The 21,108-nt window shown below is 32.8% G+C and overlaps 1 protein-coding gene across 11 annotated transcripts in view; it reads left to right on the top strand.

Annotated features, from left to right (window-relative positions):
- Positions 1-10,658: 10,658 nt before the first annotated feature.
- LOC127699797 (myosin heavy chain, striated muscle-like) overlaps positions 10,659-21,108 on the top strand; it is a 156,539-nt gene continuing 146,089 nt past the window's right edge. For all 11 annotated transcript variants that reach the window (XM_052203151.1, XM_052203145.1, XM_052203150.1 and 8 more), the window contains exons 1-2: positions 10,659-10,790; positions 18,116-18,374. In XM_052203151.1, the coding sequence (XP_052059111.1) occupies positions 18,207-18,374 (168 nt within the window). In that variant the 5' untranslated portion in view covers positions 10,659-10,790; positions 18,116-18,206. The remainder of the gene's footprint in view (positions 10,791-18,115; positions 18,375-21,108) is intronic.

Raw genomic sequence — 21,108 nt, 5'->3', positions numbered from 1 at the left:
TTAGGTTCCATTTTCGGATCTCAGCCTCCCAGGACGTGCGACAGTTTCAATAGTAGTTTTTCCATTATCATTTCATAAAATATACTTCTGTAACAACTTCAAGCAATTGATCTATCTCATTGGCTGAACCTTTTGCACTTAAACACGCAAGTAAAAGGGTTGAGATGTCCCGAAAGGTGCCAAACATGCAGAAATAAGTCTACTGTAAGTGTTTTTAGACGTTGGGGGCTACATAATGGATGCTTCCGGTTTCAGGACAATATGGCCTTTTGTAAACTACTATAGCAAGGCATTTCTTCTCCCAACGTTTTCTCTTTAGAAATAAACGAAAACAAAATATATAATTGACAATGTCTTTCAGCAGCAAGGATTAGCTCATTTGCATTTAATTTGCATATTTTTTTGTAATTTTCGAAAACCGTGCATTTCTCAAAAAACAACTCAGCATAATATAAGGGTTCATAGCGCATACATACTAGTATATACTTTTATAAAGATAAGATTTTGGAATACCCGTAAATCAACTTTCTAACAGATGATTCAGCTGTATGGAAAAAGGTGTAGGCTGTTTATAAGTAAACTTCTTACAGTTTTTTTCTCTCTCTCTAGTACTTACATTCGTTTGCAGACTACTCAGTTTACTAGACAACAGTCAACACAAAGTCATATACTTCTTACAAGGTAGCGTAAAAATGGTCTGTACAATTATAAATTTGACATCTGACTTTTGAATATATTAATTTATATCTTTGCTTTTAAATTACGATTTTTGATAAATTTCAATTCTTTTTTAGTTATTTTTTTATTCTAGTATCATACATGTTGCTTGTTGTATTAAACCTACATATTAATGATAATTTTCTATAAAAACTGTAGTAATTGATTTAATCATTTTGAAATTATAGCTGTTCACAATTTTTAAGTAATTTTAATTTCACTTTACATTGAAGTAAATGAAAAGAAATCTTATAATTACTTAAAAATATACTTTTACATCAAATGATTATTCTTTGTTTGATGTTTTACAACTAAAAGTGTCCGTCTTCTTGTATTATTAGCACTAGTATATTAGTCATCTTGATGTTGCTGAAGTATATAAACCCAACACAAATGGTAGTAATATCTGTTTGCGTATTATACATAAATAAAACCAGTAACGAGTCCCATAATTAGGATGAATCTTTGATGTGAATAAAACATATCGCTTTAGCGAAATTGCATATATGTTGAGATGGATGAAAGTGATTCTGACAGAAATTTCAATCTTCAAGAAAAATATGAATTGAAACACGATGTTTTAGTCTGATAACGATATTGTTTATTTCCTAAGAACAATAAGCCCTTAAAGTGCAGAGTTTGCGAATACAGCTTCATTTGATTATCAAAACAGAACAAAATACTGGATAAAAGAAGATGCCAATTTTGTGCATGCATATAACAAAAGGAAGCAATATTCAATTGTTTCATTGCATTTACGTTCTACACCAGCTAGACATGGTTCCATAGGTACTTGGGGACAGAACATTTTTTCAGACCTCCCCATTTTTTCCAAAATCCGTTATATTTTTTTCTATTAATTAGCGATCACTTTTATATATAATCATGGAAGTATTATATTGTACTGTTTGTCAATATAATACTTCCATGATTATATATAGTATATCAGTGACTGCTGTGGATAGTAAACTTGGAATTGATAGTAAGTAGCAAATACAAGTTACTTGTAGTATATTTATGTTCATATAATACAGAAAAACGCGAAAACTAATTGAAATTAATAGAAAACAAAAAGATAACGAATTTTGGAAAAAAAAGGGGGAGGGCTTAACAAACTTGAATATCGGCAGAAATTATTTTTTCCATTCGTAAAACTGTCCCTCCTCGGTCAAATAGAAAATTGAAGAACATACATACAAGATTCTATTTTTAATGTTTTGTATTCTACATTTTAATGTATATGAATTGATTGTAATAATTAATGTTTGATCTTTTGTTTGTGTGTTGATTGTAATGAGGACAATCCAGATTTTGGATAACATATCAATAAAATCCTTGTCTGACTTTGACTTTCAAACTAAGGATTAATTGCTTGCTCTTTTCATTCTTTCCATGACTGATTATCAAATGATGCAGAAAAATCAACGAACAATATAAACAGGAAACAAAATCTTATCAAAAGGCGGATAAGCTTTAGAAATACAATTCCTTTAAACCAACTTTAAAGATTGTGACTTATGTGTGAAATAGCCGTGGAAGATTTGAAAGAATTACGTTTAGATAAAAATCGCACCAATCTGGGGAAGAACGTTCAATGATAATAATTCTGTTTCAGCAATGTCGTGTCTTATTGTCAAAGATGGATGATAGAAACTTAATTGCATATAAACTATGACTATTCTTGTCTGGCAATGACTGGGAAAAATTACTTGGTCCAAGACAGTATGAAAATAAATATTCTGTCCAACAAAAATGAAGAAGAATGCTAAAAATAGCCGTTAACGTTAACAAATCAGCGCTAGAAATAACTTTAATTCTTCGGAGCTGTATTTTATACATCCTGTACATGTACTAGATTCCAAAACTTCAGCGTTTGACTTTTACTTATTATTTCTTGAGTTCAAAATATCTTAAATGTTTTGGGCGCACGATTTTTAATCTTCAACACATGACTTTAAATTTCCAAAGAAGATCAAAATTAAGGGTTCCGCCTTTTTTTGACATCCAATTATTTGCTATTCTCGAAGGGGGATATTTTTAAATGAATTAATAATCTATTCTTGCAATAAATGAAACTGAAAACTCTTTTCCCAAACTATAGGACAATACAGTGTATAAAAGAGAATGAAAATAAAACCGTCTTAACAAAAGATTATAATATAAAAAAAGATAATAATAATTATATTGGTCAAATAAACGATTGTTCTACAAAAAAAAACAAAAACAAAAAAAGATGTAGAAAATGTATCACACCTTTTATATGGACAAAACTATTGCTGTTTTCAATACACCTTCACGTCAGATGTCCAGTCTTCGAATTTTTATATAAAATGTAAAATAAGAATTAAATAATTCCTTTATATGAATAAGGAAAAAAATGGCTGGGGCACCATGAACCCAAATTAGATATTTGTTTAGAGATGTATATAGGCGAGTGTGGGTGGTAATGGTGGTGATGGTGGGGGGGTTGGGGGGGCTGGGGCACCATGAACCCAAATTAGATATTTGTTTAGAGATGTATATAGGCGAGTGTGGGTCGTAATGATGGTGGTGGTGGTGGTGTGGGGGGGGGGGGGGGGGGGGTGGGTCAGATCATCGTTTCTATATTTCTATATCTTTAAATTTTTTACCATTTCACTGTATTCTTTATTCTTTGATCTTTATTATATTCGTCCTAAACATGCATGAAATATTTGCCACTGGACATTAAGCAATCAACAATCAATCAATCTAGCCTTTATATTTCATCACCTTTTTATTCTGTTATCTAAAGTTTTTGGTCCCGCTCCTAATCTAATTCTTTGGCCCAATATTCTCTTATCTGTTAATTCATTTAATGTCCTCATAAATGGTGACCCATTCATAGTCCCATACATGAGGGTTGTAATGGGGTACCTTCATGATGAAAAACGGTAAAAAAAATCTTGCCAAATGACGTTAACGGTAATTTTTGGTGCATGGCGATAAAATGTACATTTTCTTATGACGATAAAAAAATCGACTGATCGACGTTAAATTATTTCCAAAAATAACGGTAACGGTTAACTATTTGAGACCTCTGACGAATCACGATGAGGATACTTTGACGAATCACGATAAAATTTTAACCAATTTGACGCTAACGGTAGCCGAAAATGACCGGTTTTGACGCCTGACGGTAAATTGCATTCCTACCCTCATACACGGTAATTGAAACAAGAAACATATACCTTTACTAATTTACAGTATATTTGGACTGGTACATAAATGTATTACTCCCACATTATGTTATAAAGTAGGTCTTATAAAATTACAATAGCATTTTATTGATGATTATATATTAGACAATGCCAATTGCAAATTCATTTTTTTGTGGGAAAAAGGGGGGGGGGGGGGGTGGCAAGGTGTTTTAAAACAGATTGTTGGTTTCCTTTGAAAATTAGAGGGAAAAGAAATAAGACATTTATTTAAATAAATCTTGTATGATATTGAAAATGAAATATTTTGTTGTTGAAGAAAGTCACACAAAAAGACAGTTTCGAGAAAAAAATACATTCACAAGAAATGGTAATGTGTGTATTTTGTTATGAAGACATATCCCATACCAACATTCATGACACTAAACATCTATTTGTACCTATTGTCTAAAAACACAGATTTTAGTTGGTAATTTCTCGGTACGTCGACCTAAACACCACCTAGGCCGCCTTGATGCACTAAGCTCTGGAAACTGCACTAAGGGACCGGTCATTATTTATCTCCAGGGGGGGGGGGCGGCAAAAAAGTAGGGTGGGGGTCATGAAAAAAATTGAATCTGATAGAGGGGGTCATTCTTTTTCAGGTTGATCAAGTAGGGGGGTCATGATTTTATTGGCCATAGATTCATTGATCGCCATATACCATGACCATAGACTATACATGCATAGTTGTTTGGGCCCTTCAGAGCTAACTTGTCTCCTAGTTTGACTCTTTCACAAATATCAAACTCTCACTATCAGTGATCTAGCTAGAGCTAGTCATTTTACTCTTTGACTAATTTTATTGTCAAGTCACTAATGATTATTACCAAAAAATGTGCAAAATTAGTCACTTTTCTTATGTTTTTCTTAGCCATGATGTTATAGGACTAAGAAACTAGGAATAGAGATTATAAAATTGGTTTCATAATCCTGGCGTCTGACCACAGCAAAAGTAGACTTTGCTTTTTGAAGGTGACACAATTTTTATTTTTCAAGATGAACTCATATATTTTACAAACTGTTGTTTTATGTGTACAAAAAATATTCTATAAAGACATTTTCAAAGCATTTTCTTCTTATTTTTTTCCATATCTTAAATATACCTCATATAGATTTCCAATATAAATAAATATATGAATGATTTGTTCATTGTTGGAGACCCTCCGTCTTCTGTCAGAGTAGAGAGCGACAATGTGGAAATGAATCATTTATAATACAAGAAATTATTGAAAGGCCAGGAAAAGCTTCATTTCGACATCTCTAACTTGAAAAAAAGACATCCTGACATTCTGTATGAATACAATAAAAAGTAATGCTCAGATATCAAACAAAGTTCAAATGTTTTACTCTTTAAAACTGTAAATGACAAAATCATAATTAAATACTAGTAACCAACTTAAACTCCAATTACTTTTGAGTTTGACGAGATGGTGCATATCATTGGATGAATACCGAGCTAAATATGCCACTTTTTAAAATCTGATTTTATATAAAATATATTGGAAATTTTGACATTTTGAAAATACTTTTAGTCTAAGATACTGTATTCATTTAATTGTTTTGGAAAAAAACTTTGGTGTCGCTATAAATGAATATTTTGTTTAACTTTATAAGATTTGCACTTCACATATATGATATACTGTCTTAATATGATTTTTTTTTTTTATATAGAGCAATTTTATTATATTAAAGGGTATTTTCAATAAAAAATACAAAAAAATTGTGATTTGAAATAGCAATCAAAATGCTGATTTGAGATTATTATGGTTTTATTGTTTTATAATAATATTTTAATATAAACTAATTGTTGATATTATAGTACATTGCATTGTATTTATGGCAAAAATTCTTGACACTATTTCTTCAAACAATGGGCATTTGGCTTGTTAAAGACTTTAAAGTTACATCAGGGTATCCTTCTATCGGATGTTGTCCTCAATGCATTCTCTGTGTATGTGTATTAAAATACATTACTAGATATTAGCAACATATGATAATGGAATCATTTGAAACCTTTCAATTATAATCAGAAAAGAGAGGGGGTCAAAAGTTTTTATGTAGTTGAAAGAGGGGGGGGGTTAAATTTTTTAACACATTTTGAAAAGGGGGGGGGGGGGGGTCAATCATATCTTATCATTTCAAATTTACATTTTGCCGCCCCCCCCCCTTCCCCCGGAGATAAATAATGACCGGTCCCTAAGCCCAAAATGAAACAGTCATACAAGCACAAAGGTCATCCAATCAATCTTTTAACTAGTAAATTGTTTTTCTTTGTTGCTAATTAGTAATGATAAAAGGGCTGTTGATCTTTTCTTTGATGCTTTGTTAGAAAAAATATATTTGAAATAAAAGATTTGCGGAAATAACAGTAAAAACAATGGATAATGGCTTATACTCAAAGCCGAGAATATTGTAGTCCGTTTCTTTATTTTTATTCTTCCACATTTACTGTGTCAATATTTGCACGAAAAGACACAAATTTGAATTCAGACTTATTTCAAATATAAAGGTGTAAAATGTGGCGTCCTTGGGGTTCAACGCAACCCAATATCAACAATTATGACAGACCGCTTGAAATTCTGCAAGACGTAATTATTATTCATATAAAATAGGGAGTTATGGTATGATTGCGAATGAGAAAACTATCCACCAGAGTTGAAATGACGAAGATAATTTAAAAAGCAATTACAGGTCGCAGTACCAATAGAAAAAATAGTTTGTACAACAGCTGGATTGCTGAAATGCATGATCTTAGATTTATTTTATATTAACTGTCAGCTCATTATTGAGACACCATGTACTAAGCACATTCGATCAACAATACTGGTAAATCTTCTTCGATCTCAGCCATTAAAATAACATCATCTTCAGCATATAACAATTAATAGCTAATTTTTCTTCATCTATGGTAGTACCAATATTCAACACAATAATATCACCAACCATAATGCCTTCAACAATGAGAAAACCCCATATCGAATAATCGGCTATACGTGGCCCCGATTGATGATTACACGTTTTTTCTTAAAGACAAATTGATAAACACATACTTTTCCTTGAGTTAAATGACTTTTTAATCAAAAGAAGGTACAATAGCATTAAATCAATTTTGAGAAAAACAGTATATTTTTAGTGGCCCCGACAGATATTTGACACACTCTAAGTCTTCCCCCTTTTTACGAACACACTATTTAAGGACCCCTTATTTTATTTTAACTATCTATATGAAAGTTGCTGCCCTCATAAATATTAACTACCGGCTGTTATCGACGGATAACTTTACGCTAGTAAGTTTGTCTTATGGGTAATTGTTTTTGTCACTGTTGTTTCATTGCTGTCTTGTGGACGAATACCTGAAGACCCTGTGTCATCATCAATCATGTTAATGGCTATATTTCGGGTAATTCAAACACTCGTTTCTTTGCAGAGCATTTTATTTTAAAAAAGCACTTGTTGGCCAAGCCCCACTTTTTAATACACTTCACGATGGACAACTAGGGATGTATTGGACACCCTCAACACCACATAAAAATCAGCTTAAAATAATGATTCATTTACCCTTGCTTAATGAAGTGGAGTAATTTAGTGGTCTGTCCATGCATCAGTCCGCTGTCATGGGCAATTTCATTTGAATCAGCAAAGAAATTTAAAGAAAACCCAAACCTTAGAATTCACTTTATTTTCTAATGATCTTCATAAAAATATGTTAACCCCTTTATTGTTATGCCAACTTCGATAATGCTGAAAAAAGGTTTGGAAAGTCTCGATTCGCTTCTGTGCATTCCTGTCAAAATGTGTTATCAAATAATGTTATGAGCCTTCAATTTAGGTTACAGTATATAATATTGAGATTCATCATGCTTTTATGAAATAGATCTAGGAATTTTAAACTTTGTGTGTATAACACATCATTATGTTATCGCAGAATGTTATATGAATATAATGTAAGCTGTGGTATGATCCAGGACGATTGATGCTGTATAAAGCATAAAACTCGTAACGGTAAGATTGATTGATTGTTGGTTGCTTAACGTTTAATGGCAGATATTTCATGCATATTCAGAACGAGAACAAATTAACAAAAAATGCAATAGGTAGGTTCTGTAATAGAGGCGTCCGGGATTGAGGTCGGAGAGATTTAGACTACCTCGGGAAATGAGGGTATATTGGATAGGGACAGAAATTTAGCCTTGCAACAGGTCACCTACGGACCCCTCAAAGAGTTGTTGCAAGGGTTCTTAACGTGCAAAGAGCGTGGCACTCTCTTCACACGAGGCATATGATTTAACGTCCCCATTCTGATCGGACGTGGCTGCAAATTTGTACATCCCGCACAGCCAAACAGACGCCCCACTTTAGCAAGGGTTTTACTGCCGGTCGGAGGAAGACCAATGATGACCATACTTCTATTCCCCAGTCACCCTTGGGGGTAACGGTAAGACAATTCGTATCTTTTATCAAACAGTGAGTATGTCAGCTCTTAACGTTTAGTGAATATATATATGAAATTGCAAGTATTTGGCAACTCATAACGCTATTTGAATACACATATAAATTGCAAATGTATATCAACTCATAACGTTATATGAATACATGGCTTAATTGCAAATGTATGTCAACTTATAACATAATATGAATGCATATACAAATTACAAATGTATGTCAACTCATAACGTTATATAACGTTATATAAATACATTTCTCTAATTCTTCGTCAATTTATCCCTTTCTGCACCCATTGTATAAAAAAAATTTAATCAACGTGTGGTTCGTTTGATCTCAGTTCTTCATTGGTTAAAATCCGATTATGACGTCGAATTTTCTTGCTTTCCTCTGAATTTCCTATTGTGACGGCATGAAAAAAGGCGACCATACCTGATGACGTCACATAGAAGAACACATCTTTTTGCAGATCATTCAAAAAGAAGGAATAAGTTTGCCTGCATATTGTTTGAAAATCATTAGAGAAACAGATTCCACCACCAAATCTCGTATAATACGATATTTATCCACTATCGACAGTTAAATTTTAAATATTTAAAACGCTCGGCGAGCCTCGCGTTTTAAATTTGAAAATTTAACTGTCTCGAGTGGATAAATATCGTATCACACTCGATGCAGTGGTAGAATCTATATATCCAAATTGGAAATGTGTGTCAACTCGTAACGTTATGTAAATACATATATATTATAAATTCAAAACGTTATGTGAATACATATCTAAATTGGAAATGTTTGTCATCTCATAAAGTTATAACTTATACGAATACATATCTTAATTGTAAATGTATGTCAACTCAAAACGTTATGTGAATACATATATATTATAAATTCAAAACGTTATGTGAATACATATCTCAATTGGAAATGTTTGTCAACTCATAAAGTTATAACTTATACGAATACATATCTCATTTGGAAATGTATGTCAACTCATAACGTTATATGAATACATGTCTACTTATAATGTTATATGAATACATGTCTACTCCTAACGTTATGTGAATACATATCTAAATGAAAAATGTATGTCAACTCATAACGTTATATGAATATATGTCTCCTTATAATGTTATATGAATACATGTCTTCTCATAACGTTATATGAATATATGTCTGAATTGCAAGTGTATGCAAACTCATAACGTTATAGAAGTATCTGCTAGAAATCTAGAAACAATGCGAATCCATATCTACATTGTAATTTTCTATAACTCAAAACGCTATTTCAACAATTAATTCTGCCACTGCAAGTTGAAAGCATAATGCAAGTTGAAAATATAATGTGTTTTATAATGTTTACATTCTATTTGTTTTGTGTTTTGTTTCAATGATCAAGGATTTGTCTAGCAAGAATCTTACTATACAAATCCTTCCAATGATCAATCCTTATATATATATATATATCATAGGTTTGAACGTTGTTTTCAATTGGTATTAAATTAATAGTTAAGATCCATTTTGTTGCATCTGGTGATTCGTTTATTTGGCAATCGACAATGGCAGTCAGCAGGGTTTAAGAACATCCGATGTCGACTCGCCTGCTAGTCAAATGCGTTTTGTTAAAATATACCTTTTCACTTTTTAGGTCTTTTGGAAAATGTTGTTTGTGCTGTATTTAGACCTCTCTACCAAGAAATTTGTTTTGCATGCACACGTATAAAAATTGCGGTTTTTATCAAACGCAATCATAGGTTTTAACGTTGTTTTCAATTTAGACTTGTATATATATATCCCAATAGCATGAGTTCGAATCCTGGCGAGGGAAGAACAAAAATTTGCTTCCGCAAATTTGCAGATTTAACATTGTGTTGATATTTAGAGTAATTATGTATATATCATATATATGAGGGGGTGGACAGGGTGTAAGTACCCTTCTCCCACCTCCCACTTTTAGAATCTTCTCTTCTCTCCCACCTCCCTCCCCCTTCTCCCACCTACGCCCCCACCTCCCACCTCCCTCAAAAGCTGTCCACCCCCTCATAATCATATACATTTCTAGATATTTTTTTGTGCAAAATTGTTGATTTCTAAGTTCAAAAACGAAAAGCTTAATGCAATCCAAGCGGTCAGTCCGTTTGAGTAATGATGATCTTGGCTAATGACACGTCTTTTCAAAAATAAATTCTCAAAATGTATTTTTAAAACATGCATCGAAAAATAAAAACAACGGGCACCTGTTTCAGCGTCATGTTGTTTGGCAACTAAATCACGTGACAACTTTCAATCAAGATGGCGGCATCAGAGAAATGTGTATTCCGTTGAAATGAAAACAAATCGATCATAGCTATTGATATAAGACTGAATCAATTATCAGATCAAACAAACCTTTTGTTTGTAATGTTGTGTAAATTTGTAAGTAAAGACCCAATTATAGATTTCCAATTGTGTCGTTTATCATGTGAATTACAATGCCTGTTTCACAAGCTGCACATCGATGACGATGTGCAATATAATATGATCTTTGAAAGCCCGAATGTAGTTTTAATTTCAGGAAAGTTCAGCTTCAAAATAAAGAAGTCTTAGAGTTTTGGCAATCTAATGAAATTGTTTAATCATAGATAATTTCTGTAAAGTCTAAAATAAATAAATAATGGAGTTATTTCCCTTGATTTATACTTTTGAAAGATGTGTTCACAATTTTCTTTCAAATCTAAGGGTTTTCAAGAGCTGAAGTTATATCAAAAACAATTAAGAAATTATTCAAAATTTCAATAATTTTTGAAATTTATACTAGGCACTCGATCATCAACACTAATTGTGGTGATCTCATACATGTATGTGATAAACTGTGAAACTCAGATCAGGAGATTGGGAAATTTTGGTCAGGAGTTTTATTGACATATATTTTGGTAAAAAAAGCAACCATCTGATTTTAAAATTGTCTTTTTTGTGTGCTTTTCTTCAATTTTCCATCATTTTTTTGTCCTTCTCAATGTGTTTACAATGTACATGATGTACCATTGAAGCCTGTCTCCTATACTCAATACTATAAATACCATTTATTTGAGTGATGTTAATCTAAAGAATAATTAAAAACCAATTGTTCAGAGAACAATTGAAGGTCTTTCCACAGCAATTTTTAAATTCATTGGAAAGAAGCTAGTTCGTGTTTACTCAAAGTTAAAACTGGCATCTTATCATCAGTTTCTTCATACTGATGCGATAAATAAGTGGTTTCTATATACTTCTGAGTGAAATAAGGGAGATAATTAGCTACTTCCGGTGAAGTAAATGTCAATTCCGGTCTCATATAATAGTTTCTTTCACACTGATTCCAAAAATATATAGTTTCTATATACTTTTGCTTGTGAACCAGGAGATAATTGGCCACTTCCGGTTTATCGAAAGTCATTTCTAGTCTTCAGTGATAAGTTAATGTATAAAAATTACAAAATATATGGATTCCGAGTACTTTTCCATGAAGAAAGTGCCAAAATGGCTTCTTCCGGTTTTCTCAAGGTCATATTATGTCATCCAATTGTTTGTAAAAGGTCATATGGTTTTATAATGAACCAAGTTGAAGTAATAATCAATTAACCTTATAATTGGACATTTCATGGGCACTTTCTCCTATAAGATGCCATTAGATTGTTTCAGACCAAATGTAACATATCTTCATTACAATAAAGCAAGCATTTTGCACTTGTTGCTTCATATATATTTTTAAAAGTGTTTGAGAAAATGCACAAACAAGGAAAAGTCAAAATTGAGAACTTGACCTTGACCTTTGACCTTGACCTCATTTTCTAAGTTAGGACCTAGGGACCTCAAATAAAAACATTCCAGGGTTATACGGTTAACGGTTAATGAGTTAAAAAAACATACTGACAAATTTATTTGGTAAAGGTAGATAACTCCTTTAAAATTTCATCGAATCGCTTCGATCCAAATTAGCCAAAAATTCCTGAGGATGTAACGAACAATTTAGAAAAAGAATTTTGTCGATATCTTTTTTTGTTACGAAGAAGATGCACACACTTGATAAACAGTGAATAGGGAGATAACTCTTACAAAGAAAATTGTTTTCGAATTAGAATGGGTGAAAATAAGAAGCGCATAAACTGTATGATACTAGATAAGAAATATCTTAGCGACATATTGCGAAACAAAAATTTTATGCGATAACAAAATTTGGCGGAAGAAAAAAATAATCAGAACTACAAATACAATAGGTCTTTCCACAGAAAAGTGGAAAGACCTAATTAAGAGGAATATGTTTTAAAAATAATTATTAAGAATTAAAGCACTATGATTTTGATCTGAATTGTATTGGTGTAAACATATTTATTATATGTCTCTGGTATTGGTAATTACTGTTTGAGTCTGTGTAGTTGATTAAACTTTACACTGTGGAGGCTGTAATCGCCTTTGAGTCAAGGTAGTCCCTGCTCTCAGTTTGGAACTTCATTAACATATGCTGAAGATGTAGAATGTTGAGCCTGAAGCAAAGTCTCTTACCAGCCTTTTGTTAAACAATAAATGCTTTTTTTCTGCATCAAATCTTTTCGATCAATGTTTTGACAACATTCCATTTTTATACGACCGCAAAGAAATTATGTGGTCGTATATTGGTATGACTTTGGCGTCGTTGTCGTCTTCCGAAGACACATTGGTTTTCGCACTCTAACTTTAGTTTAAGTGAATGGATCTCTATGAAATTTTACCATAAGGTTCAATATCACAAAAGGAAGGTGGGGGATTGATTTTGGGGGTTATGGTACCAACAGTTAAGGAATTAGGGGCCAAAAAGGGGCTAAAAATAAGCATTTTTGTAACTTCCAGACATAACTTGTGTGTTATTGTATGGATCTCTCTGACATTGTACCACAAGGTTCCATATCACAAAGGAAATGCTGGGATTGATTTTGGGGGTAATTGCCTCAAAATTTTAGGAATTAGGGGCCAAAAAAGGGGCAAAAAACAAGCATTTTTCTAGTTTCATGACAATAACTTGTGTGTAAGTGTATGGATCTTTCTGAAATTGTACTACAAGGTTCCATATCACAAAGGGAAAGCTGGAATTGAGTTTGGGGGTAATTGCCCAAAACGTTTAAGAATAAGGGGCCTAAAATAAGCGTTTTTCTTGTTTCCAGACAATAACTTGTGTTCAAGTGTATGGATCTCTCTGAAATTGTACTACAAGGTTCCATATCACAAAGGGAAAGCTGGGTTTGAGTTTGGGGGTTATTGCCCTAAATGTTTAGGAATTTGGGGCCAAAAAGGGGCCAAAAAGGGGCCAAAAAACAAGCATTTTTCTAGTTTCCAGACAATAACTTGTGTTCAAGTGTATGGATCTCTCTGAAATTGTACTGCAAGGTACCATACCACATAGGGAAGGCTGGAATTGATTTTGGGGGTGATGAATCATAAGGGGGTTTAAAAAATTTGGGGGAGGCATTTTTTTTTATTTTTTTTCCTTTTTTTTTCTTTAAAATTTTTCATTTTAAATTGTTTTAACAGTTTATTTCTGATTTATATATAAAAGCAAATAATAATGATATGGTTTGAATAGGTAAATTAAAATTTTTTAAGTTCTTAGACCACATTCATTCTGTGTCAGAAACCTATGATGTGTCAAATATTTAATCACAATCCAAATTCAGTGCTGTATCAAGCTTGAATGTTGTGTACATACTTGCCCGAACCGTTCAGGGTTCGACCTCTGTGGTTGTATCAAGCTGCGCCCAGCTGAGCATTTTATCTACAATGCCGTTATTTACCTTTAATCATCATTGACCTGTTGCATAAAAAGGTGCCATATTGAACAATTACTATCCTTTCACCTGTTGATTGTTCAATCAAAATATAATCACTGGTAAATTAGCCTCCAGCTCAAAATATACCTGAGTTCTGTAATGTCAGTAACATTAGAAATCTATCTTTTATCTGACCGTGCGACAGCTTAACAGCCAGTCAACGTCCTTAAACACCCCCTAGTAGTACCATCTTTTAACATGTTGATAAACTTGGGTTTTTACCAGTTACAATAATAATGGTAATGTTTACATAGAAAAAAAAATGTTTGAAAATTTTCATTCATGATAAACAGGATAATGATCTCTCTTCAATGGGGGACAGAAGAAGACCACTGAGAACTAGACTATTGTCATCCTGAAATAATGTTCAAATGTATCTGGTTGTGTGGTTGTGTATTCACTTTTAAGTGCAAGAGGTCATGAGATCGATCCCCAAATGGATCAAAGCTAATACTCGAATTTTTCCCCCTGTTTCTTCCTTAAGACTGTATAAATTTTATTATTTCCTGCTTCTTCGCTAAGCATGTGGCATTATAGAGTAAGAGCAAGGACTTATTAATTGGCTCAGGGTCAAAATAATGTGTCCGAATAGGGTGATATGTCTACCTTGTGAACTATCAAAACATCCAGCTCAGCATGTCAGTCTAGAACAAAGCAGGGTTCATATTAGAATCACATCACAACATGTTCTCATCCTAATATCCCTGTAACATTCTCCACTGGCATATATTAAATAAGGAAACAGAACTAGGGTTTATGAGTCAGGTCATGGATCCAGGACTTGTGGTAAGGGGGCCATAATAATGTTGCCAATCGTAACAAGGCAAATATTGGCAATACCTCATTTCTTACCCCCTTCATGTATGTCTTTGCTTATTTTGTCTCTAAAGAATCGGTTCAAACAAAAGTGTTTCCAGCCAAAAAGTCACAGTTCACTTTTGAGACATTATTTTCTAAAATTAACAGAAGATTATTTTTCTTAAACATTATGTATCATGGTAAACAATTTTATAAACAAACTTTAATTGTAAAAAAGAAAAAGAAATTATGATTGATAAAATAACCAAGCTGTCAAATTACTTGTTAATGACTGGTGTCTTTGTGTCTAAAAATGTATCCATTGTGTGATGAGTCATCATTTTACAATGCAAATTACAATTGCCTTAAGTCTACAATGAATCAATTTTATAAACAGCTATTATTTCAAGAATTGTCTTGTATATTAAAAGATTGCAAATGAGGATATTGTGACTTTTTGCCCTGTCAAAATTTGAAACTTTCTGAACTGTCATGACTGTGACTTATTGTTCTGTGACTTTCTGAACTGTCATGACTGTGACTTATGTGAAGTCCATGACTTTCTGAACTGTCATGACTGTGACTTATGTGAAGTCCATGACTTTCTGAACTGTCATGACTGTGACTTATTTTTCTGTGACTTTCTGATCTGCCATGACTGTGACTTATTGTTCTGTGTCTTTCTGAACTGTCATGACTGTGACCCATTAAATGTTCTGTGACTTTCTGAACTGTCATAACTGACTTATTGTTCTGTGACTTTCTGAACTGTCATGACTGTGACTTATTGTTCTGTGACTTTCTGAACTGTCATAACTGACTTATTGATCTGTGACTTTCTGAACTGTCATGAATGTGACTTATTGTTCTGTGACTTTCTGAACTGTTATGACTGTGACTTTCTGAACTGTCATGACTGTGACTTATTGTTCTGTGACTTTCTGAACTATTGTGACTGTGACTTATTGTTCTGTGACTTTTTGAAATGTCATGAACGTGACTTATTGTTCTGTGACTTTCTGAACTGTTGTGACAGTGACTTTCTGAACTCTCATGACTGTGACTTATATGAAGTCCATGACTTTCTGAACTGTCATGACTGACTTATTGTTCTGTGACTTTCTGAACTATTGTGACTGTGACTTATTGTTCTGTGACTTTCTGAACTGTCATGAATGTGACTTATTGTTCTGTGACTTTCTGAACTGTTGTGACTGTGACTTTCTGAACTGTCATGACTGTGACTTACTGTTCTGTGACTTTCTGAACTGTCTTGATCTTTCTTGAAAGTGACCTATTGTTCTGTGACTTTTTGAACTGTCATGACTATCACTTTTTGATCTGTGACTTTCTGAACTGTCATGACTGTGACTTATTGTTATGAGACTTTTTGAACTGTCATGAACTCTTTTGAAAGTGACTTATTGTTATGAGACTTTCTGAATTGTTGACTGTGACTTATTGATCTGTGACTTTCTAAACTGTCATGACTGTGACTTATTGTTGTGAGATTTTCTGAACTGTCATGACTCTGATCTGTTGTTCTGTGACTTTCAGAACTGTCATGACTGTGACCAATTGTTGTGAGACTTTCCGAACTGTCATGACTGTGACTTATTGTTCTGTGACTTTCTGTCAATTTATCTCCTGGCCTGCCTCAACCACGGAAACTTCCCTTTGAATAGAGTATATGGAATTAAATATGGATAGAAAAAATGTACTGCATAAATAAGTTATAAATAAAACAAATTGTAAAATATAATAAAATGTTTAATATATGAACTTCATAGCTTCGATTATTGAAGGATTAAAAAAGTTTTTTTTCTAGAGGTTATCGACTTGTTAAGTGGCCAATGATAACTCACAAACTTACCAAAAGTCCAGAAGATTTTTATTTGAAGTTTGTGAGTTAGCAGCCCAGTTTACAGAACCTGACACTCACAGTAACCTCTAGAAAAAAATTGTTTAATCTTTAATATAATTCTCAACCCAACATTTGTAATTTTTTGTTTAATTTAAACTTTTAGAACACCAATGCAAGATTCCATTCCTATGTATCTGGCATGAATAGTGCAAATTACAAATTATTTCCATTGGTTACAAAAGTATTTTCAGCATCAAGATCTATTAATGGAAAAAGATTTAACGGAACAAATTGCAAAGAAATCATATAAGAATTATCAAATGATTAAGTCATGATAGCCTTGAAACTACAGTACACATTGTTTTTATGACATGCGAAAAATAGAAAAATAACTCTTCTTATGAAAAAGTCAACAAAATCATTGAATAGTAAAACAATGTAGGTGATGCTACTGACCAAAGGTTATTTCTAAACAACAATAATTGATAGCGTCCTTGCTAAAACGAGACAAACATTGGAAAGATTTCAATGTTTACAAGGGAGGTAATATTTTGACTCTAAGATTTCACCCTGTTTTACACAATGTGTTTATTTCTAATGTTGAGAATGAAAATTGTTTTCATCCTGAATATTCATTAAATATTTTGTCTCGTGGATGTTAATCTTGCTCAGGTTTTAATAGTTTATATTTCTAGTTTTGAGTTCAGGGAAGATTATATATTTCTTTGTATTTTGAATGTTAACAGTCAATATCTTGCCAACTTGAAGATAATAATAATTTTAATATTCAAGTTCAGTCCTGGTGAAGGATGCTAATTTTTTTTTACATAAAATTTCTACTTCAGACTCATTCAAGATAATTTTGCTGAGTTTTAATTTTTTTATGGTCAATCTAAGGGGAAGATAATTTGGCCCAGATGATAACAATTTTAATTTTTAATTTGCCAGTTGAAGCTGAGGGGATGATAATCTTGCCCTGATGAGAATAATTTGATTTTTTTATTTGCCAGTTGAAGCTGAGGGACAGATAATCTTGCTCTGATGAGAATAATTTGATTTTTTAATTTGCCAGTTGAAGTTGAAGGACAGATAATCTTGCTCTGATGAGAATAATTTGATTTTTTAATTTGCCAGTTGAAGTTGAAGGACAGATAATCTTGCTCTGATGAGAATAATTTGATTTTTTAATTTGCCAGTTGAAGTTGGAAGGACAGATAATCTTGCCCTGATGATAATAATTTTATTTTTTGAATTGCCAGTTGAAGCTGAGGGACAGATAATCTTGCCATTTGAAGCTGAGGGACAGATTATCTTGCCAGTTGAAGTTGAGGAATTGATAATCTTGCCAAAATGTCAATGAATTACGTTGGTAGTATTTCCCTGATGGATAGGGGAGATTATGACCGAGGAGACTCTCCTGCTCAGGCCATCTTGGATAAAAATGCTCGGTCTGTAGCCCAACGAATCGCAGATGAAACCAGGGAAGAGTTGGAGAAGGTTTTAGAACGGGTAGAACATGTGAGTACAGCTAGTATTTACCATTTTCATATAAGCTTAGAATAAAAATGTCAATAAAAAAAATGCTTACTATAGGTTATTATATTTGTTCATTGTTGAGGGCTTTACATTGGCCTATATTTTGATTATTAAAAGTCAGTTTGTAACAATATATATTCTCCTAAAGTTTGAAAGAAACTTTGATGAAGGTCAATCAGGAAAAGTGCTATGAATGCTCCAAAGGAGTCTTTTCACAATGGATGAGTATTGGCTATGAGATTTAAAAACTTTAAATTATGCATTATTTGTGTTGTTGCATCAGTTTTGGTCAAATTTTTCTATGATTTATAACAGTTTTTTGAAAAGTTATCTTTGACCACAACCACTGATCCATTAAAAATGGTTTCGTCTTGGAATTCAATAAGTCTAGTAAATCCACACATTTTTTTGACAACATGTCCCAAAATGTGCTGTCTTTTTGAGCCTATAATGTACTTTTATGAAGAGGTTTGTTTATTTAGTATTCAAACTTTTGAAAGAATTCCATTAAGAAACAAATTGTGACCTTTTTAATGATTTAAGATAAAGTTGAAATTCAAGGCCATAATTTTGCAAAAGTGAACTTATTTATTTATTTATGATTTATAAGGAAAATGATATGTCCACTTTGGACATAAGGGTCATCTAAAAACATTACCCTCGTCCAATATTGGAGGGTGGATATGGCAAATTCCCTGGAGCTGTCAGTCACATCTATCCTATAAACCACCTTTTAAAACTTTGTAGACTGTTATAAACTGATCTGCCCTTCCATCTAAAAGCTCCTCTCCAAAGGAACGGGTACATGCAATTATCCCCTTGGCATTAATTGGACGAGTCTTACAAATCCAATGATTCGCTAAGTAATATTGACCAAATATATTGACACGAACTCCAACAAATGGACTAAAAGTTCAATATTAAAGTATGGTGGAATGGTGCTGAAAAATAATTAAGTTTCTATAAGTTGACTCCAATCATGGCAAGATAATCATAAATCTACGTGGTAATAGTCAGCAGGGTGTCTGGGTCCCCCTTATAGAACTACATGCATGGTTAATGCATAGACTTTTTACATGTCCCACTCCAAGCCTTGCCCAGTTTTGTGATCCAGGGCCTCCCTTTTTCAAAATTCTGGATCTACATCTTATATCATTACCCAATGTTAAGAAGCTCAATATAGATCAATATAAAATACATGTATGAGCACAGCACTACAAAAAGTTTTACAGAGGCATTTCTATCCTTCCATAACAGTGATAAGAAAAATGCTATATTTACGATAAATATTGATGACATTTACTTTAAAAACAGAGGTATCCTTCACTATCTTGCACAGTCCACGCTCATCATATTGAAATCTGTAAACATTTTAGGTAGATGTTATTTTTATTTTCAAAAAGCCTAAGTGATAAAAAGAGAAATACATAAATAGAAAATAAATTTAAATGCCTCAGATTTTTATGCATTGTTATATCAACTATTTACCCATTTTTAAAATCTTTTGAACACTCAACTTTATTTATATTGCGACTGAATTTACGCAATCTAAAATAAAAAATTTAATTGGCATCAATTATTGAACAAGTGAAGGTGGCATCTTAGCTCAATGTAGTAGCCTTGGCATCTTAGCTTAATGTAGTAGCCTTGGAATCCTAGCTCAATGTAGTAGCCTTGGAATCCTAGCTCACTGCTCAAATGTGGATGTGAAGAGGAGATTGGGCCAGGATCCCAGGCTACTCATAGTAGATACCACACAAGGGTGTTAACACATACTCGACAAACGGAGTTGGTATCTTCATTTTACTTATGAATTTTCCTTTGGAGTTCGGTATTTTAGTTATATTACTTTTTTCATTGAGAAATCTTTAGGGATAGGATTCTTAGGAATCTGCTGATTTTTCTTTGTCAATATAATATGTAATAAACACGCCTCATAATGCACTTGTCTAGCCAAAATTATAATCATGCAGCCTGGAAGCTGACTGGGAGATTTAGGCTGTACCTATTGTTAGTGTATCGATAAAAGAACAACAACAGGTGGTCAATTTGACTGGTTCCAACAAAAAAATAAACCATAGAGGTGCCAAAGGTTATCTAATGGGGATTAATAAAGATTAGTTTTAATCTGATTGATATTGTAGAATAAATTGTAAATTAAATCCAGTTGATCACTGACATTTGTATATGTTCACCTCAATTAATTATAGATGTAAGCACATAGACCGTTGGTTTTCCCGTTTGAATGGTTTTACACTAGTAATTTTTTGGGGCCCTTTATAGCTTACTGTTCGGTGTGAGCCAAGGCTCCGTGTTGAAGACCGTACTGTGACCTATAATGGTTTATTTTTACAAATTTTGACTTGGATGGAGAGTTGTCTCATTGGCACTCATACCACATCTTCTTATATCTACATAGTGTCTTTAGTGGTACATGTATAACACCTTAATCTGACCTTTGAACTTTCTCTGTATATATGTTCATATGGATTATAGATGTAAGCACATAGTGTCTTTTAGTGGTATAACACCTATATCTGACCTTTGAACTTTCTCTGTATATGTTCACATGGATTATAGATGTAAGCACACAGTGTCCTCAATGGTATAACACCCTAATCTGACCTTTGAACTTTCCCTGATCAGTAGTTTAAAAACTACTTGATGTTACAAATATTTGTGTCAAATTAGAAAAATAACTTATAACTTGAAAAAA

Source organism: Mytilus californianus, unplaced genomic scaffold, assembly GCF_021869535.1.
Source record: "Mytilus californianus isolate M0D057914Y unplaced genomic scaffold, xbMytCali1.0.p SCAF_41, whole genome shotgun sequence".
Classification (NCBI taxonomy): Eukaryota; Metazoa; Mollusca; class Bivalvia; order Mytilida; family Mytilidae; genus Mytilus; species Mytilus californianus.
This window is presented reverse-complemented; position numbering and strand designations above follow the sequence as displayed.